The sequence below is a fragment of the Bos javanicus genome, chromosome 18 (assembly GCF_032452875.1).
Source record: "Bos javanicus breed banteng chromosome 18, ARS-OSU_banteng_1.0, whole genome shotgun sequence".
Taxonomy (NCBI): Eukaryota; Metazoa; Chordata; class Mammalia; order Artiodactyla; family Bovidae; genus Bos; species Bos javanicus.
In genome coordinates, this window is record NC_083885.1 from 25,707,834 (window position 1) to 25,735,624 (window position 27,791).

General features: G+C 49.0%; 1 protein-coding gene across 6 annotated transcripts; it reads left to right on the forward strand.

Annotated features, from left to right (window-relative positions):
• The first annotated feature begins 1,001 nt into the window (after positions 1-1,001).
• Positions 1,002-27,791, forward strand: ADGRG5 (adhesion G protein-coupled receptor G5). 6 transcript variants are annotated; one of them, XM_061387318.1, is made up of 12 exons: positions 1,002-1,169; positions 6,423-6,502; positions 15,123-15,224; positions 15,454-15,532; positions 16,173-16,329; positions 17,107-17,223; positions 17,885-18,001; positions 19,779-19,931; positions 20,658-21,324; positions 22,424-22,541; positions 25,374-25,651; positions 26,020-27,791. In XM_061387318.1, the coding sequence occupies exons 3-12, from the start codon at positions 15,161-15,163 to the stop codon at positions 26,115-26,117; spliced, it is 1,848 nt and encodes a 615-aa protein (XP_061243302.1). In that variant the 5' UTR covers positions 1,002-1,169; positions 6,423-6,502; positions 15,123-15,160; the 3' UTR covers positions 26,118-27,791. The 6 variants fall into 6 exon arrangements, with proteins under 6 accessions (XP_061243302.1, XP_061243301.1, XP_061243303.1 ...); XM_061387320.1 differs by lacking the exon at positions 6,423-6,502 and having other exon boundaries at positions 1,003-1,169; positions 20,658-20,779; positions 21,056-21,324; XM_061387317.1 differs by lacking the exon at positions 6,423-6,502.

The window sequence follows — 27,791 nt, forward strand, 5'->3', positions numbered from 1 at the left end:
CGCCTCCCTGAAGTCTCCCTGTCCTGCAAGGAGCAGCTCCCTTCCTTCCTCCCACCAAGTTCGCCTGAACTACCTATGAGCTGTGCTTGGCGGAGGCCGCAGGGGCCCCAGCATAGGGGCAGAGAGGAGGGAGACCGTGTTGGGACCTGCCTGTTTCTCTCTGTAGCTGCATCCCTAATTCATCCCTGGGGGTAGAAAAGCTTGTTCCTGAGTCAGAATTTTCCCAGGGAGTCCGGCTGGGCCCCTGGCAAGAGAGAGCACCCTGTCTTCTCTCTGACACACACCGACACTTCTTCCTGTTGCTCAGGGCTCTGTGGAGGAAGTGGCAGATGTTGGACAGGCTTGTCCAGACCCCTGGCTCAAGGAGCAGCTGGCCACCTTTCCAGCCCCCCAGTTCTGGCCATGTCTTCTGATCTGTACTCTCAGTGAGGCCTTTCTCCAGAGGGCTCTGGACTGGGTAACTCTGGGTCAGGCTTTTGTCCTCCCCCCGCACCCCCAGGACCCAGGCACCCCAGGGCTTCACGAACACTTCCAGGGACTCTGCAGCACTACCCTTGATAAGCCCCACATGACCCCATGAAGTGGTACTGTCACTGTCTCCATTGTGCAGAGGGGAAACTGAGGCTCAGAGAGTTTCCATCACTTGAGCCAAGTTACCCAGCCAGGAAATGGTGGGCCTGGGGTTGGAACCCAGGCAGCGTGACCCCATGCCTGCCTGAGGTCTTTACCATCATCTGCCTCATTGATCCTTGGCTCAGGCAGGGATCATTCTCCTTTTCCTACTCCTGGGGAAACTGAGACCCAGAGAGCCCTCATCTCTGGCCCGAGGGTTCAGAGCCGAGTGGGTCTTGAACCCTGAAGGGTACCCCCAACATTGGCCTCCTCCCTCTCTCTCCATGACACCCAGTATCTCTGCAAATGTGCAGCTGCCTCCAGGAAGTGCTGCAGGCTCTGGGGGGTTTGCTATCAAAGGGTGAGCTGGGTGTGGCTATCAGCTCGGGATGCAACAAACAGGCTTCTTCTAGTGAAAGAAGAAGTGCAGGGAGCGTGTGCTGTGCCGGAGTAGGGTGAATGAGCAGAGGCCGCCTGCCCGCAGCACAGAGGTTCCCAACTTCCCCTTCTTCCTGCAGAAGGCAGCCGCGGGCAGCGAGACAGCAGCAGCCGCACAGGTCAGCCCTTCTGTCTGAGTCTCTCCATGCCCCGCTCTTCCTAGACTCTGTCCTGACCCTTGGGTCCCCAGCAGGCACTGGGCGCACCCCTGCCTGGGTGGTTGTTGGGCTGGTGACATCCCTGGAGCAGCAAGGTGGGGCTCACCTGCCTTCCCTTCACCGGTTCCTGGGCCTCTGATGCCAACTCCTAATCTCAGGACTGGAGTGATCTATGTTTTTGGTTTTCTTTTGTTTTCCAGTGGTGGTGGGGACATATTTCTTTTTTTCTTTTTTAACTTGAAGTATATTTGATTTACAATGTCATGTTAACTTCTGTTGTACAGCAAAGTGATTCCGTTACAGGTATATATGCATTCTTTTTCAAATATTCTTTTCCATTATGGTTTTTAAAAGTTAATTAATTAATTAATCAGTTAGTTTTTGGCTGCCCGTGGGCTTTCTCTAGTTGAAGTGAGCAGGGGGTACTCTGGGTGTGGTACGCGGTTTCTCACGGCAGTGGCTTCCCTTGTTGGAGAGCATGGGCTCTGGGACGCATGGGCTTCAGTCGTTGCCGTATGCCAGCTCAGTTGACCCCCAGGCATGTGGGATCTTCCTGGGCCAGGAATCAAACCTGTGTCCCCTGCATTGGCAGGCGGATTCTTAACCAGCGGACTGTCAGGGAAGTTCCCAAGATAGTTTATCATAGGATTTTGAATATAGTTCCCTGTGTTATACATGAGTATCTTTTTGTTGAGATCTATGTTTTTGAAAAATAGATAATTCAATTAAGGAGTAGTTAGGCTCTGGGTTCAAACCTTTACTCCCCTTACCCACTTTGTGGCCTGTTATTGAACTTTGCTTTTCTGGACCTCAGTTTCCTTATCTGTAAAATGGGGCTAGTCCAGTAGCCTGCATCTCAGGTGACAGGGGTGAGGGGCTGGCACAGAGTTGATGATGGGCAGATCAGAGCAGGTGCAGTTCCTCTGAGTGCCCTGGATTAGAGCCTGAGACAGTGTGTTCCAGGCAAAGGCTCTGGGTCTGATTGGGTCATAGACCCCCCTGTTGGGCCCTCGTGGGACCTCCTTTTGGGAAATAATAGCACCTGTCAGGACTTCCCTGCAGAGACCACAGGTTCACTTTCACCCAGGCCGTGGGGGAGGCGGAGGTGGGAATTCCAGTCTGTGGTTGGCAGGAGCAGCTGTTGGGAGGAGCACGTGGGGCCCTACCCAGGAGCACATTGGCTCAGTGGGCTCTAGTACTGTTGGGGAGAGGGTGGTACACAGCCAGCTCTGGAGAGGGAGAGGAAGGCAGAGGTTCTCCTGCTCAGTGTATTCCTGGCTGGGAATCTGGGTTAGAGCCTCAGATTCCCAGGAGTGCGGATCGTGGATATGGTTGAGTCTCTGTCTCTGGGAAATGTGCTTCTCAGGTGGTGCCAGAAGTAAAGAACTTGCCTGCCAATGCAGGAGACATAAGAGACGTGGATTCAATCCCTGGGTTGGGAAGATCCCCTGGAGGAGGGCATAGGCAATCCACTCCAATATTCTTGCCTGGAGAATCCCATGGACAGAGAGTAGGCTACAGTTCACAGGGTCTCAAAGAGTTGGACAAGACTGAAGCAACTTAGCATGCACGCCCTAGGAAATAGATGACCTTGGCCTCATTTTACAGTTGAGAAAGCGTGCAGCACAGAAAGGTCAAGTTCCTTGCCTAACTTCACAGCTCAGGTGCTGAAACGGAACTAGTTATAGAATTTACATCTCCCAAAGGCTCTGCTCTGCGTGCCACCTGTCCCCTCATGTTCTGTTGACCTGATTAGGGTTATGTTCTTCCTGGTAGCAACTCAGCCTCCCGGCCACCTTTTGGAAGCTGCAGCATATCTCAGGGGAGAGCACTTGACTTGGAGTCTAGGTTTGTGTTTCAGCTTGCACACTGGCCTGCTGAAGAACTCCAGGCAAATTCTTGTGTGGTATTCAGTTTTTCCACTGTCAGGGGGAACCTTCCTGGGAGTCAGGTAAGGGGGTCCTGTTTCCTGTGCTGTGTGCTAAGTTGCTTCAGTCGTGTTTAACTCTGTGCAAACTTATAGACGGTAGCCCAGCAGGCTCCTCTGTCCATGGGATTCTCCAGGCAAGGATACTGGAGTGGGTTGCCATGCCTTCCTCTAGGGTATCTTCCCCTCCCAGGGATCGAACCTGAGTCCCCTGCATTGGCAGGTGGGTTCTTTACCACTGGCGCCACCTGGGAAGCCCCCTCCTATTTCCTATAAGGCTTCAAATAGTGAATTGTGCTATTTGAGATGGCTGAATGAGAATGAGATGGCTGAGGGTGTGGGGTAATGGTGAGTGGTGGTCTCTCTGAAAGGATGGGGAGGGGGATGTAGGAGGTTGCAAGCAGAAGTGAAGATTGTGGTTTGCTCCTGGGAAAGGGGATGGAAACCATAGCTTCTATTTGGTTGCTTGGGGGAGGGATCACTTCTGCTTTGGCCTTAATTTCCCCAGCTGGGTGGGGGGATTAAACTCCTCTTCCCCCTATGTCTGTCTGGCAGCAGCATGGCCAAGGGCCTGGGGACCCAGTCTTAGGGTCCAGACCCTGGAGGTCAAGTCCACACCACTGGCTGAGCCTCATTTTCCCCATCTGTACTCCCAAGGGAATCTTTTTTGCATTCTTGGGTTCTCAGTTTTCTCACCAGAAATATTCCAGATGATCTTATTCAGTGGTTTCCTTTGCTCCCCTAAATCATTTCTTTTGATCTCTGAGGTCCTGAGAGGGTAAGTGAATTGCCCAAATGAAAATTAAAAAATGAAACGTTAAAAGTATTAGTATTAGCAGGAACTTAGGAGAATTCCTTTATAATGCTGGAATGGGGAAGGTCTTTCTACCTAAAACTCAAATATTAACCTAATAGCCAAACAAATAAGAACCCAACACTCTGACTCCATAGTCTTTATTCTCTTTTAAAATAAAAATAAACATACATATTAATATATAGCATTAAGGGAATTCCCCAGGGATCCAGTGGTTAGGACTCTGTGCTTCCACTGCAGGGGCATAGGTTGGGGAATTAAGATCATACAAGTCAAGTCACGTGATGCAGCCAAAAAAATAGTGTTAAGACAAATGGGTAACCACCAGAAAAAATTTGAATCCATATTGCATACTCTAGGTCAACACAAATGGACTGGGAATTCCAAATATAAAAAAAATGAAACCTTAAAAGTATTAGAAGAATCTTAGGTGAATTCCTTTATGATGTTGGAATGGGGAAGGTCTTTCTACCTAAAACTCAAAATCCAGAAGCCCAAAGAGAAAACACTGGTAATTTTTATTATAGAAAATTTCTATATTAAATAAGGAAAGCTACCTGGCAAAAAAAAAAAAAAAAGAGAGACGATATATAATGTCAAAAGGCAAGTGACGAACAAGGGAAGATATTTGCAACTCATATAATAGACAAAGAGCTAATTTTCCTATTATGTAAAGAGTTTCTAGAAGTTGATAAGGAAAAGTTTAACCTGATACAAAAATGGGTAGATAATGAAGTTGCACATGCAGCAAATAAGGCAGGTGTTAATAACACCTGGAGGTATTGGAGTTTCAGCGTCAGCATCATTCCTTCCAATGAACACCCAGGACTGGTCTCCTTTAGGATGGACTGGTTGGATCTCCTTGCAGTCCAAGGGACTCTCAAGAGTCTTCTCCAACACCACAGTTCAAACACCACAGTGGAAAAGTTCAAATACCACAGTGATTATGTTACACGAGCTATTTTTAACCTGTCCTTTCCATTCAATGGGCTTCCCAGGTGGCACAGTGGTTAAGAATCTGCCTGCCAATGCAGGAGACACAGGAGTTGGGGGTTCAATCCTTGGGTTGGGAAGATCCCCAGGAGAAGGAAATGGCAACCCTCTCCAGTATTTTGCCTGGGGAATTCCACGAACAGAGGAGCCTGGTGGGCTGCAGTCCATGGGATTGCAAATGAGCAGCAGGCATGGTATTCCACTCAGTGACATCCTGTGCTCCTCTTCTATGCGGCTGTTTACATCATAATTCTTAGTAATGAAATGGCGATCCACTGTACGATATTTAACTTTCAATTTTGAAAAGGTGATAAATTAGCAAGAAGTTGCAAAAAATGTACACAAAAATTTTTGTGTACATCTCACCCAGTCTTATTCCATGGTAACATCTTTCATACCTAAGGTACAACATCAGAGCCAGGAAATTGATTTTGGTACAATTCATAACCTTTATTCAGATTTCATCGGCTTTTATACACTGACATGGGTGTGTGTGTGTATGTGTGTTTAATTCTATGCAATTTTATGAAGTGTAGATTCTTATATAACAGGAAGATACAAGACTTCCTGTTACCACAAGGCTGCTTAGAAACATCGCCAGTCCCTAAACCACTGACAGCTACTAATCTGTTCTCCATCTCTGTAATTTTTTTATTTCAAGGATGTCAAATAAATAAAATTATAGAAATGCAGCATTTTTAGACTGGCTTCCCCCCCACCCCCAGCATGACTGCCTAGAGACCCATCCAAGTCGTGTGTCACACATTTTTCTAATTGCTGGGCTGAGCTTGTTTAACCATTCACTCATTGAAGGCACATTGGGATTGCTTCCAGTTTGAGGCTATGGCGAATAAGGCCTCCTATGCAGGTTTTGGTGTGAACATGAGTTTTGATTTCTCTGGGTTAAACGCCCAAAAGTGCGATCGCTGGGTCATATGGTACATTTAGTTTTATAATATATTACCAAACTTTTCCAGAGTGGCATTGGACTGTAATTTTTGTAACTATTCCTCTATTGAGGAATAACATTTACATAGTTTTTTGCTTTTTTATGATTAACAATGGTATTATAAATACTTTTCTATGTATTTTACCTGGCTTGCCCTCTTATTTCCATAGGATAAATTCACAAAAATGAGTTTCCTGGATCAGAGGCTATTCAGAATGAAAAGTGTGTATTGTCCAATGATTCTCTTGAAAAGGCTGAACTCTTGACACTCTCATGGGGAGTGGGGTGTGCTTGTCTCTCACTGGGTGATACCACATTTGCAAATCCAATGGCGAAAAACTTGAAAGTCATGGGGACATCCCTGGCAGTCCAGTGGTTAAGACTGCACTTCCATCAGGCGCACAGGTTTGATCCCTGGGGAACTAGGATCCCACAGGCCAAGTGGTACGGCCAAAAGATTTAAAAGAAGAAAGAAAACAAAATTAAAGGTCATGCTCTTAACTACTTCTCTCTGCCTTTACCATCAAACAGGTGTTTGAGTTCTGTGGTTCTCCCTTCCTGGAACTCTGTGGGGCTTTTCTGGTGACTTTCTCCCTCTGTGAAGGAGGAAGGTGAGCTTCCTTATCCTCTCCACACCTTTCCACTTCCTCTTCCCTATATTCTCACTATATTTTTGGCTTGACTCTCAAAAATTCGGTTTATAGATGGATGCTTCACCTACTACAGTTTTCTATTTGTTTAGTTGATTTATTTTATTTATTAAACTCACACTTTTGGAGAGTAGTTTGATGAGTTTTGACAAATACTTGGAGTCCTACATACATTCTATCTCAGTCCAGATATATACTATTTCCATCCCCACTTTCCAGGTAGCTCAGTGGTAAAGAAACTGCTTGCCAAAGCAGGAGACTCAGGAGACTCGGGTTCAATCCTTGGGTCGGGAAGATCCTCTGGAGAAGGGAATGGCTGCCCACTCCAGTATTCTTGCCTAGAGAATTCCAGAGACAGATGAGCCTGGTGAGTTTTAGTCCATGGGGTCACAAAGAGTTGGACACGACTGAGCCATTGAGTGGAGCACATCCCCCTGAACAGTTGCTTTGGCTCCTTTTATAGTCGGTTACCTTTTTCCCACCCCATGGAAACTATGGATGTGTTCTCTCACATGAAGCTTTTACTTTTCTGGAAGATCATATACATGCGATCATAAAATACATACTCCTTTTTGTCTGGCTTCTTTCACTTATCATACTGATTTTGAGACTCAGCCATTTGTTGCCTGTGTCAGTGGCTCATTCTTTTTTATTGCTGAGTAGTGTCCCACAGTATGGATATACCACGGTTTGTTTATCTTCCCCATTGGATGCAATTGTTTTGGCTGTGCTGTGCAGCTTGTAGGATCTTAGTTTCCCAACCAGGATTGAATCCATGCCCTTGACAGTGAAAACACCGAGTCCTAACCACTGGACCGCCAGGGAATTCTCTTGATGGAAGTTGGTATTGTTTTCAGATTTTTCAAAGTGCCTGCGTGCATGCTAAGTTGCTTCAGTCATGTCCAACCCTTTGCGACCCCATGGACTGTAGCCCGCCAAGCTCCTCTGTCCATGGGATTTTCTAGCAAGAATAATGGAGTGGGTTGCCATGCCCTCCTCCGGAGGATCTTTCCAAACCAGGGACTGAACCCGTGTCTCCTGAGACTCCTACATTGCAGGCAGATTCTTTACTGCTGAGCCACCAGGGAAGCCCTTTTTCAAAGTAGTTGTCCCATTCTATATTCTTTCCATCCATGCATGAGAATTCAGCTGTTGTATATTCTCAGCAACAAGATATTACCAGTCATTTTGTTTTTAGCTCCACCAGAAGGTGTGTAGTGACTTCTCTTTGTGGTTTTATTTGCCTTTCCCTAATGACTAGTGATACTGAATATCTTTTCATGTGCTTTTTTGGCATTTATGTATCTTCTTTGGCTGAGTGACTCTTTAAATCTTTTGCCTTTTTTATTGGGTTATTTGTCTTCTTGTTTAGTTTTATGAATTCTCAATATAGTCCAGATGCACATTTTTTTTCAAATTTGTGTTTTCAAATATTTCCTCTCAGTCTATAATTTGTATTCTCACTCTCTTAGCAATGATCTTCAAAGATTAGAAGTTTTAGTTTTTGATGAAATTCAAGCTATCCACTTTTCCCTTATATAGGTGGTTTTTTGGCCATAGTGCTATTTTTTTGTGGTACATTAAAATTTCTGCATGTATTATGAGGCCTCACAATATAGTGTTGCCATTTTTACATTAGACATTTTTACATTAGACAGATGTTAAAATTGAGAAAATTCATTCTGTATTTGACATATTTTTATCAGTTTCAACACTCCATTTCTCTGTGTAGGTCCATGTTTTCATCTGGTATAAATGTTCTTCTGCCAAAAGAATTTCCTTTAATATTTCTTTTAGTGCAGGTCTGCTGGAAATGGGGCTTTTTGGTAGCTCACCTGGTTAAGAATCCTCCTGCAATGCAGGAGACCCTGGTTCAATTCCTGGGTTGGGAAGGTCCTCTGGAGAAGGGAGAGGCTACCAACTCCAGTATTCTTGAACTTCCCTGGTGGCTCAGATGGTAAAGAATCTACCCGCAATGCAGGAGACCTGAATTTGATCCCTGGGTTGGGAAGATCCCCTGGAGGAGGGCATGGCATTCCAGTTCAGTACTCTTGCCTGGACAGAGGAGGCTGGTGGGCTACAGTCCATGGGGTTGCAAAGAGTTGGACACGACTGAGCGACTAAGCACAGCACAGCTGCTGGAAATGAATTTTTTTAAGCCATTGCTCATCTGAAACAGTCCTTATTTGATTTTAATTTTTGAAACATATTTCCACTGGGCATCAAATTCTAGGTTAACACATTTTTCTTGAAATATGTAGTTGTGTTATCTTCTGGTTTGTATAGTTTCTTGAGAAGTCTCTTGTTTTATTTCTTATCTTCTGTATCTATTATTTCTTTTTCTCTCTGTCTTCAAGATTTTTTTAATCTTTGGTTTTGCATCAGTTTGACTGTATGTCTAGGTGTGGTTTCTTTATATTTATTCTGCTAAGTTTTATAGAACTTCTTAAATCTGTAGTATGTTGTCTTTCACTAATTTTGGAAAAAAATGCAGCCATTATCTCTTTAAAGATTTCTTCTATGTTCTTTCTCTTCCTTTTGGGACTCATATTACATGTTTATTAGACCATCTGCTCTTGTCCTACCAATTTGAGTTTTATTTTGACTTTTCTTACTCTTTGTGTTTCAATTCAGATTATTTATATTGTTCTATCTTCAAATTCACTGATTACTTTGCTGTGTCTGGTTTGCTGATTAATAGGCCTTCAATGGCTCAGATGGCAAAGAATCTTCCTGCAATGCAGGAGACCTGGGTTCCATCCCTGGGTCAGGAAGATCCCCTGAAAAAGGGAATGGCAATCCACTCCAGAATTCTTGCCTGGAGAATTCCATGGACAGAGGAGCCTAGCAGGCTACAGTCCATGAGGTCACAAAGAGTTGGACACAACTGAGCAACTAACACTTTCACTTTTTTTCACTTCACAATTGAAGAAATTCTTTATCAATGATATTGAGTATTTCATTTCTACCTGTCTCTCCTTAATAGTTTCCATTGCTCTCCTGAAATTTCCTATCTGTCCTTAGGAGTATACCTTTCCACCACCTGCTTTTCCATACCCATGTATCTTTAAGTCCCTATCTGATAGTTTTAACATTTTGGTCATCTCTGGCTCTACTTCTCTTGTCTCTTTTATCTTTTGACAAAGAGTATTTTCTTTTTTCTTGATTTTATGTGTGTGTTATAAGCTTTGACTGAATACCAAGGCATTGTGTGAAAGCACAGTAGTGAGGTAAATTATAATTATGCCTATCCCAAATTATGCCTATCACCAAAAGTAGGGGTATTTCTTATGTCGTGGCTTAAGTAGAGGGCATTCACTGGGTCAGTCTAGTCTGTGGTCGATTTGGGTTACAGTCTTGTTGTTGCAGGTACCTTCTCTGCAGCATAAGCATCACATTTCTCCAGTGAGGGACGGACATTACTCTGTGTTTAGTGTGAGCCCTTGCGTCCCGCATGGATTTTCTCAGTAATCTTACTCCACTTTCATCCTTGCATGCATGCAACACAGAGGGAATCTTTCTTTGTGTTCTGACCCCTTTGCCAGTGGTAGACAGCTGTTGCTTATTACTTGGTGCAAAATTTTTGATGGAAGCAGTAGATTTCTGGTTCTCTTGCTCTAAGTTTCGGTCTTAGGTAGCTTTGTGCCTGAGCCCCACGACCAGGGCTTTCTTAGCTTTCCCATTTCTCATTCAGTGACTGGCAACTTCTGCCTCTTCTTCAGTGCTGGCTGACTTCTCCTTTACCCTCATGGAGCCCAAACCCTGCCATGTATTGGTGGAGGCGTCTGAGGTGTGAATGAAGTTCCTGCCTTTCTCACAGCAGCAGCAGCAGCAGCAAGCAGCCCCTTGTTTTATAACAGTGCAAAATCCTGGGCACTAGTGGGTTTGGCCACTCCATACCAGTGGCAGATAGCTTTTGCCTAATGTCCATGCAGGGTCTGGGGTAGGTGGTTTTTATTTGGCTGCACTGTGCTGCATGTGGAATCTTAGTTTCCTGACCAGGGGTCAAACTTGTGCCCCCTGCATTGAAAGTGTGGAGTCTGAACCACTGGGCCACCAGAGAAGTCTCTTGTTGGTTTTTTTCACTTCTCCGCCAGAGGCAGCAGACCTTTTCCTTATAACAAGTCAGGGACCTATGGATGTGGGTCTCATTATGGCAAGGCCAGGGCGCAGATGTCTGTCTCTCGCAGCAGCCAGTCACCATCACGTACTCACACATGGCCTGGGGCTCATATAGGCTTCACCCTAAAACCTCAGCATGCCCATGTCACCACAGGGGCCCTCTCAGGTCCCTGCCCCACCCCCAGTCATCCTCATGAGCACCAGCAGAGGACTGTGGGAAGAAATGGTCAAGTGGATTTAGACACCCCTTGTGTCTGGGGCTCTCAGTGGTTTTAAACTGGCATTCTCATTCATACTCAGCCTTTACGAATTCACTAAGATCATATGCTATCCCTTATATTCAGAATCTAAAAATAAATTATACAAATGAACTTACTTAAAAACCAGAAACAGACTCACAGGTTAGGGAACGAACTTGTGGTTACCAGAGGGGAAGGACGGAGAGAAGGGCTAGTTAGGGAGTTTGAGATGGACACGTACACATTGCTATATTTGAAATGGATAAAGTGTGTTAACTGCTCAGTCGTGTCCAACTCTTTGCAGCCCCATGGACTGTAGCCCGCCAGGCTCCTCTGTCCATGGAATTCTCTAGGCAAGAATACTGGAGTGTGTTGCCATTCCCTTTTCCAGGGGATCTTCCTGACCCAAAGATCGAGCCTAGGTTTCCTGCATTGCAGATTCTTTACTGCCTGAGCCACCAGGAAACCCAAGTGATAATTCACCAAGATACATGATTTGTGAACTTTTCTGTAAGTTTTATTTTGATAAGAATATTATTAAACAATGTTTCTGAATGATTGAAAAAATAAAATGGATAAGCAAGAAGGACCTACCGTATAGCACAGGGAACTCTGCTCAGTGTTATGTGGCAGCCTGGATGGGAGGGAAGTTTAGGGGAGAATGGATACGAGTATATGTATAGCTGAGTCCCTTTGCTGTCCACCTGAATCTATCACAACACTGTTAATTGGCGATACTCCAATATAAAATAAAGAGTTAAAAAAGAATCCATTATGGTATCAGTTGTTCTTATCTGCTTTTTTGGTAACCACTGAGCTGAAACACCTCATCTTCGAAGGGCTTATCAACCACTGGAAACCAGTTTATCTGATTATTTTGTGACTTCAGTTCTCTAACAGGCTCAAAAAACCAGTTTTGTACATCATTTGGCTTTTCCCATGGTCAAGATGGGAGTGATGTTCCCTTGTGGCTCTCTACATCATAAATGGAAGTCAAAATCATTTTTATATGGTTTTTATACAGTTTTAAAAATATAGAGAATTCCCTGGCAGTTCAGTGGTTAAGACTTGGCACTTTCCCTGGGGTTCAATCCCTGGTCAGGGAACTAAGATGTGGCGAGAGTGACACAGCTCCCCCCCCACCACCAAAAAAAGTTTTTATAATGCTATAAACATCTTATACTTTATGTCAGTTTGTGTAGCAAGATTACGTTTTCTTTCCTGTACAACTTGGTTTTCCTGAAGTTAATTGCTTCTTTTTTATTTTTCATTTGCAAGCTTTCTGTAAGACATTTCTCAAAATAATTTTCCTATGTATTCAGACCTGTCAGACAATCTGTATATTCGCCTCCTTCTTTTACACACTGAGACGTTCCTCCTGGAAACCTACTGTCTTCTGCTTCCTTCTGGACGGGATGTGCCCTAGGCCTGCTGCCCAGTCATCAGTCCGGGCCTTCTCTTCATGCATTTTCTGGGGAGTAGCTTCCCATCTCTTCTGGTGGGTTTTCCTGTACCCTATGTGTTCTTTCATGATTTACTCTCTCATTTTGTGGAACACATCCTCCAGCAGCTTCCTGAGAAAGGTGTACATTTAAAAAATCCGGGAGAAATATCAATAACCTCAGATATGCAGATGACACTGCCCTTATGGCAGAAAGAAGAGGAACTAAAAAGCCTCTTGTTGAAAGTGAAAGAGGAGAGTGAAAAAGTTGGCTTAAAGCTCAACATTCAGAAAACTAAGATTATGGCATCTGGTCCCATCACTTCATGGCAAATAGATGGGGAAACAGTGGAAACAGTGGCTGACTTTATTTTTGGGGCTCCAAAATCACTGCAGATGGTGATTGCAGCCATGAAATTAAAAGACGCTTACTCCTTGGAAGGAAAGTTATGACCAACCTAGACAGCATATTCAAAAGCAGAGACATTACTTTGCCAACAAAGGTCTGTCTAGTCAAGGCTATGGTTTTTCCAATGGTCATGTATGGATGTGAGAGTTGGACTGTGAAGAAGGCTGAGCGCTGAAGAATTGATGCTTTTGAACTGTGGTGTTGGAGAAGACTCTTGAGAGTCCCTTGGACTGCAAGGAGATCTAACCAGTCCATTCTAAAGGAGATCAGTCCTGGGATTTCTTTGGAAGGAATGATGCTAAAGCTGAAACTCCAGTACTTTGGCCACCTCATGCAAAGAGTTGACTCATTGGAAAAGACTCTGATGCTGGGAGGGATTGGGGGCAGGAGGGGAAGGGGATGAGAGAGGATAAGATGGCTGGATGGTATCACTGACTCAATGGACGTGAGTCTGAGTGAACTCCTGGAGTTGGTGATGGACAGGGAGGCTTGGTGTGCTCCAGTCCATGGGGTCACAAAGAGTCCAACACGACTGAGCGACTGAACTGAACTGAACCGAGGGATCCTTGGCACTAAAAACTTAATTGCCTGGTAGGGCTTGGTAACTGGTGAAGCTTCACCGTAAGTTTGGTCTTTGCCGCTATATTAAGGAGCACCAAAATGTCAGTAACTAGAGGATAATTTTCTTGGCATGATTGGTTCTTCAGAGAAAAATTTTCTCCTGCCTTGGAGCATCATTACCTGGCTGCTGCAGTCTTCCGGCAGCTGACTGGAGGAGGCGGTGGAGAGGGGATATGGCTTCAATTTCCTGTACCAGAATGGCACCCCGCAGAATGGGACTCTTCCGAGTCTCTCTGGTGCACTGTCTCAGGGAACGTACTTTGAGCTGGGACAGGTTTGGGGAGGGGAAGGTGGTGAGGAAGGCTCCTGGATGTTCCAGGTGACAGAGGAGATATGGAGACCCAGCTGGTCCTTTTAAAGATTCACAACCAACAGCCCCCACCCCCCATGTGTAGCCTCACCCTCCATCCCGCCTTCAGAGATTCCAAAGCCTCTAGTTCCTAAGTTCCCATGTGGTTGACCTCGCTGCTTTCTCCCTGTCCCTCACTGACCCCACACCCCCTGTACTCACTTCTCCCTGACACAAGCACTTGGGTTCAACATTTCATGGTCTGCTTTTATTTTTTTTAAACCAGGTAGCCACCGGCTTTGTAACCGCCAAAGTTTTACTGATATCGCTCGTCTGCTGTTGTCTTCTTTCCCATTGTTCTGTCTTTCATGGCTTTGTGTCTGTTTTATTCATTCACTCTCATGTTGTTTTTTTAGTTTTTAGAAATTTGTTTTCTTTTTTTTTTCTTAACTAAAACAAATGTTTGGCCTCACTATACATGTGGGATCTTAGTTCCCAACCAGGGATGGAACTCCTGTCCCCTGCATTGGAAGCACAGAGTCTCAACCACTGGACAACCAGGGATGTCCCATTCAGTCTCATTTTAGTGGAGTTTCAGGGGCAGACATAAATTTGCTATGTTTAAGCAGAAATTGGTCCATTCATTTTAAACCTGAGGGAAATTATGGCAGAAAGGGACAGGATCCTTTTCTTAAAAAACCAAATCATTGGATTTAGTTTCACAAATTTGAGCCTGATATCTTAATTCATAACTAGCAGCTGCTGTGGTTTCTCGCAGTCACAAAAATAGGTGAAAAGGAAGATGAGGTTTCAAAGCAAATGTTGAATACAGTACTGAAGAATATGTTCGAATCACGTTCTACTTTAAAATGGGCATTGGGGGAATTCTTTGTGGACAAAGGCAGTGGTTCTCCTGTTGTCCTCCAGCTGTCGTGATTCTTGGTGGCCCCTGACCATCCATGATTGTCATCAAAACTATCCTTCTCCCAAAACTCTTTGTTCTTGCTTTTTCCCTTCTAATTTTCCAATTCCCCACAGCGGCTGCTGCTGGCAGTTTCATCAGAGAGGTTCAGATTCTTGCCCAAAGTCACATGGTGGGTGAATGACAGGACTGGACAGGGTTAATGACAAGCAACTCCCAACTTTCCCATGGGTGAGGTCAGAGTCCTGGGGAGGTCCCCAGAGAGACCATTTTTTGGGAGGAGGGAGTGACTCAGACAGAGCTGCGAATGGCAGGGTTTGGTAAAAATGGTCCAAGATTTGGGTTTCAAGGAGATCTGGCTTCAGGCAGCCTCACTTGAAGCAAGCCCCTTGCTCTGTGAGCCGTGGTTTCCACATCTGTGGAATGCAGGAGTGTGAGGATCAGGTAAGATGCTGCCCTGCTAATCTAGGGACAGGCCAGATGCCTAGGGTGAGAGGAGGCTCATTTACTGTGGTCACGAGACATGCACGTTTTCCAGGGTGGGAGCCAGTTCCTGGAGGAAATTTGATACACGACATGAATTGCTGCTGGGTCCCTTTCCTCTACCTGTGCCTCTTGGTGTCTCAGAGCAGGACGGCAGGTAAGAGGGCTTCCCTGAGCTGCAAGAGCCATCCTAGCCCGGACCCCTGACTTTGATGTGAAGTGGGGGTGGCCTCAAACCAGGGGAGACTGAAAAGAGGGCACTTCTGCCCTGGGGCAGCAGCCTGGGGCAGAAGAGCCAGAGGCCAAGGGATGGCCAGGGGTGGGGGATGCTGGGGGGGACAGCTGTGGACAGAGGCTGAGGCGGTTGTTGGACTCGCTCCTCGCAGAGGCATCCCAGGAGACCCTGCACTGGATGGAGAAAATGGAGGTGGCAGCCAAGAGCAGGATCAGCACATCTTCTGCTGAGTGAGTCGGGCATCCCTCCTGGCCTTCCTAGAGTCCGCTCTGCCTCCACCCGCAGCCTGTATCTTGACTCAGTGGCCCAGGGTCACTCCAGTGTAGACTGCTCATTCATTTATTCAACACTCATTTACTGAGTACCTACCATGTGCCAGGCACCAAGCTCTGGAGCTGTGGGATGGACGCACCCCTGTTCTCATTGAGTTTACTGTCTGGTTGAGGGTCCTCAGCCGTGGGTGCCATGAAACCAGTGCAGAATCGTGGGTCTCTGTGCATTTTTCTGGAAAGGGGCTCCAAGAATGGACTAGGCTCTCCAAGGTCTCTGACTCAAAACCCTAGGTGCTCAGGGTGACAGGCTAATGCTGATGACTTAACAGGGAAGTGTAGGGACTGTGGGGCATTTCAGCCAGTGGGGAACAGCCAGGGAAGGCTTCTTGGAGGAGGTGGCAATAAAATGGGACCCAAGCAAGAGTTAATGGAAGAAGGAGATGGGGGAGCTGGTGAAGAGGTAAGGGTGTGCCAGGAACACTGTGTGTGCAGATGTTTGGAGTTGGGAGTGACAGGGGTGTGGGATGGGGGAGGCTGTGGAGGGTCCCTCTTGCTTCCATCCTTACTCCAGGGCTCTGGCTGTCTCTCTAACCCTCAGGCTCATTCATGGCCTAGAGTTGAGGCTGCTCAATGCCAGCTTCGGGGGCCACAACCTCACCTTGCAGACGCAAATCATCCAGGCACTGGCCTTCAAGCTGAACTGCAACTTCTCTGGCCTCTCTCTGAGCAGTGCCGCTCTGGAGAAGGTCCCCCAGGTCAGAGATGCCCAGGGATTGAGGGTACCCAGAGCCTCAACCCCACAAATGCTCCAGGGGTTGAAGGTCTGGACTTTCCCCAGGGTCTATCACCTGCCTTCCCACCAGTCCGGGCTTTGGACTCTGACTTAATAGCTGTGAGTTGTTGTTCAGTCGCCCATTCGTGTCCAACTCTTTGTGACCCCATGGGCTGCAGCACACCAGGCTTCCCTGTCCTTCACTGTCTCCCGGAGTTTGCTCAAACTCATGTCCCTTGAGTCAGTGATGCCATCCAACCATCTTGTCCTCTCATCCCCTTCTCCTCCTGCCTTCAATCTTTCCCAGCATCAGGGTCTTTTCCAATGAATCAGTTCTTCACACCAAGTGCCCAAAGTACTGGAGCTTCAGCTTCAGCATCAGTCCTTCCAATGAATATTCAGGGTTGATTTCCTGCTTTTGCAGGTTCCTGGGGTGAGGTAGCCCCCTTTGAGGGCCCTGGTGTGATTCCTGCAGAATGCCTGGGTGTTGGGTGCTGATGTTCCATCCTCAGGGCCCCACTTGAGTGGGAGAAAAGACCCCAGCTCAAGACCAGAACAGCCTGAAGGGAAGGCCTAGGATCTCGCAAGTTTGGGTGGAGGTGCAGCCTGGCAGGAGAGGGTTCTGTGGGTGGAGGCTCCAAGATAGGAAGTGCCTGAGGGCAAGGCCGGGAGGGCTCCCTGGTGAGTGGGGAACAGTGAAGGTGCTGTGGGTCCGGAGGACTGTGGACATGGGGCCCAGCCTGTCTCTGGCCCTCTGCAGGCCCGGCCCCAGCACGCCATGCAGTTCCCGGCCGAGCTGACCCGGAATGCCTGCAGGACCCGCTCTAGGGATCTTCGTCTCATCTGTATCTACTTCTCTAGCACCCGCTTTTTCCAGGTCAGCCCCTGCTGGTGGGCCATGAAGGGTGGGTGCTGGCCCCTTCCTGGGGGCTTTGCAGGCATCCATGTCTCCTCCTGGCCTTCTGCAACCTCAGCCAGTTAGCGCCCCTCTCTGGGCCTCCGTTTGAGCAGAATAGTAGGAAGGCACCATTATAATGTGCAAATGAGACTTAAGAAATCTTCTGTGTGTGTGCCTGTCCCTAAACAGGAGGCAGACAAGTAGGTCACAATATCTTTGTCCTCAGAGAACTCTCTATCTCAACAATTAGACCAGGACCTTAGAGACTTAATTTTAGCTCAAGGTTAAGTATAATCATAGAGATTCAAAGGGATGAATGAGTCAGGGTGAGGTCAGGATGGTTCCCAAGGAGCAATCCAGGAGGGCTTCCAGAGGAGGTGCCTTTTAAGCTTGGCTTTGAAAGTGAGTTGGGGTAGGGTGAGGTGGAGGGTACAAGGCTGGAATCCATTTAACAAATGGGAAGTGAGGGTGGAGGTTGTGAGGAGGTGAAAGGGGCAGAATGTGCAAAGCCTGGGAGGTTGGCACAGCTGAGCACATGTAAGCCATGCTGCTTGTTCTCATCCAGGGAGGAGGCTCTTGGACTTCATCCAGGGTCTCCTTGTGTTCCCTCCAGTCAGCCCTTCTTCTCTTGCCCTTCCAGAAAGACATCAACTCATCTCTGCTCAATAACTATGTTCTGGGGGCCCAGCTGAGCCATGGATACGTGAGCAACCTCAGTGAACCAGTGAACATCAGCTTCTGGCACAACCAAAGCCTGGTATTGTTCGGGGACACCCCCATTTCCAGCCCATCCCTACCCTCTTGTAGCTATCCTGTTGAATATTGGTTTGAGCAAACCCAGCCCTGTGGATGGAGAAGGAAATGGCAACCCACTCCAGTGTTCCTGCTTTGAGAATCCCAGGGACAGGGGAGCCTGGTGGGCTGCCGTCTATGGGGTCACACAGAGTTGGACACGACTGAAGCAACTTAGCAGCAGCAGCAGCCGCCCTGTGGAACTATCTTAGAAACAAACTGCTTTAAATTTTGAAGTGTTTTGAAAATTCCTGCCGAAGAAATGAGAGAGAAGCTTTTAGTCACTGCATTGGTCAGGATTCTTTGAATCACAAATGATAGAAAAGCAGCTCAAGCCAGCTTGAACACAAAAGGGACTTTATTGCCTCCTGTACATGAAATGTCCAAGACAGCTTCAGGTACAGCTGGATCCAGGAACTGATACGCTGCCATAATGGCTCAGTTTCCATTTCTCAGCAGTGGTTTCCTGCCTTGGCTTTCCATTCTGTGGCAAGATGGCAGCTGAAGTGCTGGACCTCCTTTCCCTCTTCTCAGGGGGCTCTTTCTTGCCAGTGCAAATCAGGATCCCATAACAGATCCTAAAGGTCCAGTTGGATCATGTGTCCATCCCTGAACCATCACTGTTCCCAGGAGGATGGAACATGTGGACTGGCCAGGCTGCGGTCATATGGCCAAGGGACTGGGCTGGACTCATATGACCTGTCATTGGGAGAGGGGTGGGTCCTCAAGGAAAGTACAGATGTTGATGCCAAAAGAAGGAAGAAGGGCTGCTGGGTGGACACAAGCCCTGATGGCATTCCTGCAAAGCCCAGAGCTTCTACACTCTGGCCCTATCTTCATTCAATCTCATCAGAACTGCTCTGCACTCCCAATTTCTCCATCATCATTTCATTTCATTCTTCTGAGCTTTTGCCCCTGCAGTTCCCACCATCTGGTATGTCCTTGCTCCACTTAGAGAAAATCTGATGTGTCCTTAAGGCCTCAGTCCCCTAGTTGTCCCTTCCCTTCTCTGGACTCCTCCACCCCTCCCTCTGGGGCTTTCCAAGGCATGCCTGTTTCATTTCCCTTACCTCTCCAACCACACGGCTTGGCATCAGGGTTGTCTGTAAATGACTCTCTCCCTCACTGGGATGGGTCTGGATCATCATTGTTCCCCATGGGTAGGAGGGGAAGTGGGAGAGTTGATCATAGAGCACCTGCTGTATTGGCCAGAGCTGGGTACTCAAGATCCTCATTGTCTTTGATGACTCCACCTTCCGTGTGACTTGAGCATTCGTGCTAAGTTGCTTCAGTCATGTCCGACTCTTTGCGACTCTATGGACTGTAGCCTGCCAGGTTCCTCTGTCCATGGGATTTTCCAGGCAAGAATACTGGAGTGGGTTGCCATGCCACCTCTAGGGGATCTTCCTGACCCAGGGATTGAAACTGCATCTTTTATGTCTCCTGCATTAGCCACTAACACCACCCGGGAAGCCCGTATCTTGAGTATAAATGATCCCATTTTGCAGATGAATAAACTGAGGCTCAGAAAACCTCTGTGACTTTCCCAGGTCTCTCTCAGAGTCCAGGATGGAGGTGGGGCTGGAATCTGGGTCTGTCTGATGCCAAAGCACAGCTGGTGCCTGGTAAAATGTTGACAAGGGTGCAGCTGAGTCACGTTTGGCTCCCACAATTTCCAGACCCTGATCCATGGCCTTCCCCTCCACCCCTTGGATGCACCCAACTCCAGCATTTCCCCTTAGGAAGGCTACACAGTGACCTGTGTCTTCTGGAAGGAGAGAGCCAGCAAGCACCACTGGGGGGCCTGGAGCCCTGAGGGCTGTCACACAGAGCAGCCCACACCTTCCCAGGTGCTCTGCCGCTGCAACCACCTCACCTACTTTGCTGTTCTTATGGTATGTGTGCATCCAGTCTGGATGAGGGTGGTCAGAGCTGCAGAGGGCTCCACATCTAGGACAGAGCAGAAAGGTAAAAGTTGGTGCAAGGGACAGAAATCCAACTCAAAGGGATTTAAAGGGGGGTAAAAAAAAAAAAAAAAAGAAACTTATGAGTTGATGTTCCCTAAAAGGTTGGGTTAGGCTTCAGGCATGGCTTGATCCAGGGACTCAATATTACCAAGACAGGACTCTATCTCAGTCTCTCCAATGTGCTTGCTTTGTGCTAGCTTAGTTCTCAGATAGGCTCTCCCCACGGAATAATAATATGGCTGCTAGTGTTTCCTGTTGTAGGTCCTACTAGGGTCCAGGTTTCTTACCAATTCTGCCAGCCAAAATCTTGGGACTGAGTCCCATAGCCCCAGAGTGTGTCACATGTCCATCCCTTAACCAATCACTGTGGGAAGAAGGAGGGAGAGCTCTGATAGGCCAGGCCTGGTGTGCCTGACTGCACATAGCAGGAGCAGGGGAGGGTCTACCCCAGTGCCTAAGAGAGTGAAGGTAGGGAGGAAGGAGAGATGGGAGCTGAGAGACAGAAAAGCCACTGTGTCTGCCACGGCTGTTTTCAAGTCAGGATCACGGATGGGGTTGTAGGGGACGGGGGCTTGGAGCTGAAATCTTGGCAGGTCTTTGATTCAGGCAGGGGAGGGCATTTCCATGCTTCCGCCCCTGCCTTTTCTCCCACAGCAACTCTCCCAGGCCCCTGTCCCTGCAGAATTGCTGGCGCCTCTCACCTACATCTCCCTGGTGGGTTGCAGCATCTCCATCGTGGCCTCGCTGCTCACTGTCTTGCTGCACCTCCAGGCCAGGTATTCCCCTGCCCTCATGCAGGGCCTCCTGCCCTCTGCTGCCCAGAATGCCTCCTTCTTTTCTACTTGGCCCCGCGAGAATCAGGTGGGCTTTCCCGGAAGGCAGAAGGCGCGTGGGGCTGGAGTGGAGGCAGACCAGCCTCATTGTGTGTGGCTGCTCTTGGGTCCCTGCCCGAGCCTCTTGACCCGTGTCCCGGTCATTATGTGTCTTCGAGCCCAGGGGGCGGCGCTGCCTGGTGACATCCAGGTCGCGGAAGGCCATGCTCCCACCCGCAGGAAGCAGAGTGACTCCGTAACCCGCATCCACATGAACCTGCATGCCTCCGTGCTGCTCCTCAACATCACCTTCCTGCTGAGCCCTGTGCTGGCCACGCCCCCAGTGCCCGGGGCAGCATGCGTGGTGCTGGCCGCCACCCTGCACTTCGCGCTGCTCAGCTGCCTCACCTGGATGGCCATTGAAGGCTTCAACCTCTACCTCCTACTCGGGCGCGTCTACAACGTCTACATCCGCCGATACGTGCTCAAGCTCTGTGCCGTGGGCTGGGGTAAGCACGGTCTCCCTGCCCTCTTGCTTCCTGAGGCTTCCCGCAGGTCTTGGGTGTCTGTCCCCTCTGTCCTTTTCTTTCTCTTCCCTTGCCATGACCATGGTCACCATCCCTGCCAACACCCACCACCACTTCCTACATGACTATTCTTATCACCACTTCCACCTCCAGAACGACTCTCATTACCATCTCCAGTACCATCATCAATCACCTCCACGGTCGCCTCCATCACCACCACTGTCCTCATCCTTGTGTTCACCACCATCTCTGGTACCACCGTCATCAGCATCCCTAGCCTCTCTATTGTTTCCTCTGCTGCTGCTGCTGCTGCTAAGTCGCTTCAGTCATGTCCCGACTCTGTGCAACCCCATAGATGGCAGCCCACCAGGCTCCCCCGTCCCTGGGATTCTCCAGGCAAGAATACTGGAGTGGGTTGCCATTTCCTTCTCCAATGCATGAAAGTGAAAAGTGAAAGTGAAGTCGCTCAGTCATGTCCGACACTTCGTGACCCCATGAACTGCAGCCTACCAGGCTCCTCCGTCCATGGGATTTGCCAGGCAGGAGTACTGGAGTGGGTTGCCATTGCCTTCTCCACCAGTTCCCAAATCCTCTCTCCAATTACCTCCCAGCCACACCCTCCCAGCAGGACTACTACTGCTACAGCTATAATCCCACCGGAGAGCCCTCGCTCATATCAGCCTTCTCTAAGCGTGTATGTGAGCATGGGCGCTCAGTTGTGTCCGACTCTTTTGCGACTCCATATACTATAGCCCACCAGGCTTCTCTGTCCATGGGATTTCCCAGGCAAGGATACTAGAGTGGGTTGACATTTCCTTATCCAGGGGATCTTCCCGACCCGGGGATCGAACCCACGTCGCCTGCATTGGCAGACAGATTCTTTACCACTGCACTACCTGGGAAGATCACCTTCTCTAAGACCACTAGGCGGGCTAATTCCTCTGAGTCTGGACCGCACTGACAGTGGCTGGGGGCTCAGAGCAGTCTCTTTCCTTCCCCACTACTTGCCAAGTAGAACTGTTATAGCAGCTCATTTCTGGGATCTCCTGACAAGACACTAAGCCTCTGTTCCACTCCTCAGGGGTCCCAGCCTTCCTAGTGCTGTTCCTTCTTGCCGTCAAGAGCTCAGTTTACGGACCCTACAAGATCCAACTCTCCGATAGCCACGGAAACAGCACGGGCTTCAAGATCACGTCCATGTGAGTTTGCTCAAGGCTGCGGCAGACTCCCTGGCTCTGGCAGCAGGGTCACTAGGTCCTGGGGCTCTAGATGGGGCGTCCTATGGGCGGGGCGCTGGCTGCGGGGCCGGACGGGGCTGCGGCTTCCAGAGGGCATGGTTTCCAGGGGGCTTTGCCTCGCCCCTTCGGCTGGTTCCTCAAGGTCTCCAGCTGAATGAGTTATTACACCGCCGCCAGCTAACTTTAGGAAGCACCTGCCTCCTGGCAGCTGTCGGCAAGACCGGCTCCGGTTCTCAGGCTCTGTGGTGGAGCTCAGCTTGTACCCGATTCTCCTTTCTCCTCATCACCTCGCTTCGCTCACTCTCTTGGCTCCTCCCCACCCCCGACCCGTGCGTAGGATGGCACCGCCAGCCCTCAAACCCTCCTGGTTGGAGAAGAGAATGTTGTGGGGGCCGGGAACAACCCAGGGACCGGGCACCGCGTATGTGTGTGGGGGAGAGGGGGGTCTTTTGGGGGCTCTGAAGGACAGACTCTGCCCCTCCTTCCAGTGCCCTAGGACATTAATCTTTTCCTTGTGATGAAATGTTTCTAACAGGCGACATAGAAGGAACAGCTTAATAACCCCCTGTAGACCCATCACCAGCAGATGGCCATGTGGCCTTTTCCCCTCCTGACTGAGATCAGCTCAGGCCTGCTCAGGGCTGACTGATCCTCACAGCGGGAGCAGGTGCTGTTGTCAGCCCTTGTTTACTGTCGGGGAAACTGAGGCACAGGCAGCTGAGGAGCCCTGCCCAGGGAGACCCAGTGGGGGCAGGCAGAGGTGGGACTTGGTCACAGGCAGGCTGACTCCCCAACCTCTGCCCACCCCAGCCTCCGGGAAGTGAGGGTTCTGGGCACAGTGTGGGGCTTTTCAATTCAGTTCAGTCGCTCAATCGTGCCCAACTCTTTGCAGCCCCAGGGACTGCAGCACGCCAGGCCTCCCTGTCCATCACCAATTCCCGGAGTTTACTCAAACTCATGTCCATCGTGTCGGTGAAGCCATCCAGCCATCTCATCCTCTATCGTCCCTTCTCCTGCCTTCATTTTTTCCCAGCATCGGGGTCTTTTCCAATGAGTCAGTTCTTCACATCAGGTGGCCAAAGTATTGGAGCTTCAGCATCAGTCCTTTCGATGAATATTCAGGACTGATTTCCTTTAGGATGGGCTGTTTGGATCTCCTTGCAGTCCAAGGGACTCTCAAGAGTCTTCTCTAACACCACAGTTCAAAAAAAAGAAGGCTGAGTGCCAAAGAATTGATGCTTTTGAACTGTGGTGTTGGAGAGGACTTTTGAGAGTGAGGCTGAGGTGAAGTTAATTCCTCTCACTGTGAGGGTCGGGTGGTTTTTCTGAGGAAGTGTGACTTAGGACTCTGAATCTGTGTTTTATTATATAATTTGCTGACATGGGCAAAATAACTGAAGTGACGCTTCCATAGGACAGGAAGTGGGTCAGTGCAGAGGTGTTAGTGAGCCCCCCAACTAAGAACTGGCTTCTCCTGAGTCTTCCTCACCTCTCCCCCTCTCCTCTCACCCTGGATTTTGCAACTTTCATTCACTTGCATTTAAAAAACCCTTACTACATATGTATGTATTCTTTACAATTTTTTTACATGTTTTATTTTTTAAGTTGAAGTATGATTGACATATAGTGAAAGTGAAAGTCGCTCAGTAGTGTCCGACTCTGCTACAACCATGGACTATAAAGTCCATGGAATTCTCCAGGCCAGAATACTGGAGTGGGTAGTCTTTCCCTTCTCCAGGGGATCTTCCCAACCCAGGGATCAAACCCAGGTCTCCCGCATTGCAGGTGGATTCCTTACCAGCTGAACCACAAGGGAAGCCCAAGAATACTGGAGTGGGTAGCCTATCCCTTCTCCAGTGGATCTTCCTAACCCAGGAATTAAATAGGGGTCTCCTGCATTGCAGGCAGATTCTTTACCAACTGAGCTATCAGGGAAGCCCATGTAACACTTGACATATAACACTATATTAATTACAGGTACACAGCATAATGATTTGATATTTATATATATTGCAAAATGACCATTGCAATATGTGTAGTTAACATCCATCACCATATGTAGTTATAGAATTTATTTTTCTGTGGTAAGAACTCTACTCCCTTAGCAACTTTCAAATATGCAATGCAGTATTATTATTTATTTTTATTTTATTTTGAACTTTTTGGCCACACTTCACAGCATGTGGGATCTTAGTTCACGGACCAGGGATTGAACCTGTGCCCCCTGAAGTGGAGGCGTGGAGTCTTAACCGCTGCTGGTGGTTGTTGTCCAGTTGCCCAGTCGTGTCCAGCTCTTTGCAACCCCATGGACTGTGGCACACCAGGCTTCCGTGTCCTTCACTATCTCTGGGAGTTTGCTCAGACTCATGTCCATTGAGTCAGTGATGCCATCCAACCATCTCATCCTCTGTCATCCCCTTCTCCTTCTGCCCTCAATCTTTCCCAGCATCAGGGTCTTTTCCAAGAAAGACCCTTAATGGCTGGACTGCCAGGGAATTCCCTTGCAATGCAGTAGTATTAACGATAGTCATCATACTGTACTTAGATCCCCAAGACTTACTTATTTTATAACTGGAAGTTTGTACCTTTGACCCAGTTCACCCATTTTTTACCCACCCCCACGCCCTGTGGCCTGGCTGGAAAGCCAGGTTCTGGATTTTTCCATGTGTGCGGTCAGGCAAGAAATGATGGGGACAGGATTCAGGAGACAGTCCAGAGGCCTAGGAGACGGTGTCTTCCCCGCCTCGGGCCTTGGGAGCCATACCCACCCCGGCACTTACCCATCCCCTGCAGATGCTGGGTGCAGAGCTCCTGGGTGCACAGTGTCCTGGTCATGGGCTATGGTGGCCTCACGTCCCTTTTCAACCTGGTGGTGCTGGCCTGGGCGCTGAGGGTCCTGAACAAACTGCGGGCACAGGAGAAGGCGCCGGGCACCCGGGCCTGCCGGGACACCGTCACCGTGCTGGGCCTCACCGTGCTGCTGGGCACCACCTGGGCCTTGGCCTTCTTCTCCTTCAGTGTCTTCCTGCTGCCCCAGCTCTTCCTCTTCACCATCTTCAACTCGCTCTACGGTAGGGCCTGTGGACAGCGTGGAGGAAACCCCTGGGGGCTGGGTGGTGGACAGCAGGTACTGGTCTACTGCTGAAGGGCTCCAGGTCAGGGGCTGAAATCTGGCCCCAAACAGGCTGGTTTGGGGCTACACCAGCCCACAGGAAGGGGGTACCACCTTGTAGTTTGCACAAAGGCAACCTATAGGCTTGCAGAGGCTGGTCCTCCGCTCCTACGCTCCATCCCTTTTGACTTCCTACAGTGAGGGCTTCTGAGAATTACTCCTGGGCCTCAGGGAGGCCCGGCTCGCCCCGACCAAGAATGTGCCTGGATTTGGAGGGAGGCCCCACGTGCTCCGTGGTGCTCCCACTGACCAGTCTTTTGCTTGCAGGTTTCTTCCTCTTCCTGTGGTTCTGCTCTCAGAGGTGCCGCTCAGAGGCAGAGGCCGAGGCCGAGATGGAGGTGTTCACCTCCCAGATGGTGCAGTAGGCTGGACTACCTGGACTTTCTGGCCTGGAGCTCCCAGCCTCTCTGGCTGCCTGCAGAAGAGAAGATGGCAGCCCAGCTGCTGGAGGACAGAGGCCACTGTCGCCTCTTGGGGGCCTTTTCTACCTCCATGGCTTCCCCAGGCCCGGGGCGCAGGATGTTGCTCTACCTCCTCTGGCATTCTGCTCCGAGGCAAGTCAACCCCACCTGGGGGCAGCCAACTCGCCCCTGGTGCCTCGGCCCAGCTGGCCAGGCCTGTGACCAGAGCACTGGTTGCGGAGTCAAAAGGTCATGTTTCAGCGCCTGGCTCTGAGTCTCACTGTCTGACCTTGGACCTGTCATTTCTCACTGACCCTCAGTTTCCACATCTGTGACCTGGGGACAGATGGCTCTGGTCTTGCCCTGTCCCAGAGTTCTCTGAAGATTAAATGAGACCAGGGAGGAAGAGGTCATAGTGGGGTGGGGCAGCTGGCCTAGGGCAGTCTTGACCAGCCTGTCCTGGACAGGCCTGCTGGGCCCTGCTTCCTTCCTTGAGGAGAGGGTCATCCCAGGCCGGGAGTCCCAAGTCCAGTGCTCAGAGACCCACCTCGTGTTTGAGACCTCATCAGCCTGTGTCCGAAGTTTCTTTTCCTTTTGCTCCCAGATTATGTGGACTAACTCCAAGCCCACCTTTCCCGAAGATCAGAAAATCCTGTCCTTCCCAGAGGCTCCTCCTCCAGTGCTCCCCAGGCCCCTATAGGCCATTTAGACTAGTGACTGGGGCCATAGGACTTCCTGGAGGTGGGAGGGGAGTGCCTCGTTGCCCTCCATCTGAGCTCCAGTGGCCAGGCATTTTGATGACTGGGCAGGTTTGAATTCCCCCTGGTAGGTGTGAGGATGTGTGTTCTAAATCTCACATTTGTTGGTATATACTCTTGGAGCTGGGAGGCGCCTACAGTGTTATAAATTGGTATAAATTATGCAAGTCTTTTGTCATGCTGCACATTCTTGTTTTCTTCTTACTTGCTATGTTAGCTGTCACTGTTGTAGAGAATCACCATTGCCCTTAACCTGTCCTGATAGACGGAGTAGGAGACCACTTGGGAAGCCAGCGCATTTCCCAGACTTTCCACCAGGGGGCGATGTTGGTCCACATCAGAAGTCGTAGGGTAGATGCTGTGGTCACCTGTCTGTGGAGATGACACACCAGATGGAGAGGCCCTGCCTCCAGGACTGTGCGTGCTGAGTGACCAGCAGGAGGAATGCCAGTCCTGCTTACATAGCCATTTCTCTTTCCCAACACAGCTGCCCACTCTGGCTCTTGGTGTCTTGTTCTCTGGGCATATCTGGCACTGGAGCAGTGGGCTGGGACAGGTTCTCAGCGACTGGCTCCGGGCCATCAGACAGATTTTGGTGACTTTGAACATCACAGGGCGGGAACTGGAGCCAGATCCCTTTTCTCCCAGGGGGACCCTCTGCCCTCTGTTCATTTCTTACACGAATAGCCTTTCATTCGGTGGTGAATGGTTCAATTCCGGAGCTAGATTGCCTGGGATCAAATGCCAGCCCTGCCACTTGTCAGCTGTGTGACCATGGACAAACCATTCCACCTGTCTGTGCCTGAGTTTTCCCATCTGTAAGACAGGGGTAATAGTAATACCTATTTAGAAGGTTAAATAAAATAACCCATATAAAGAG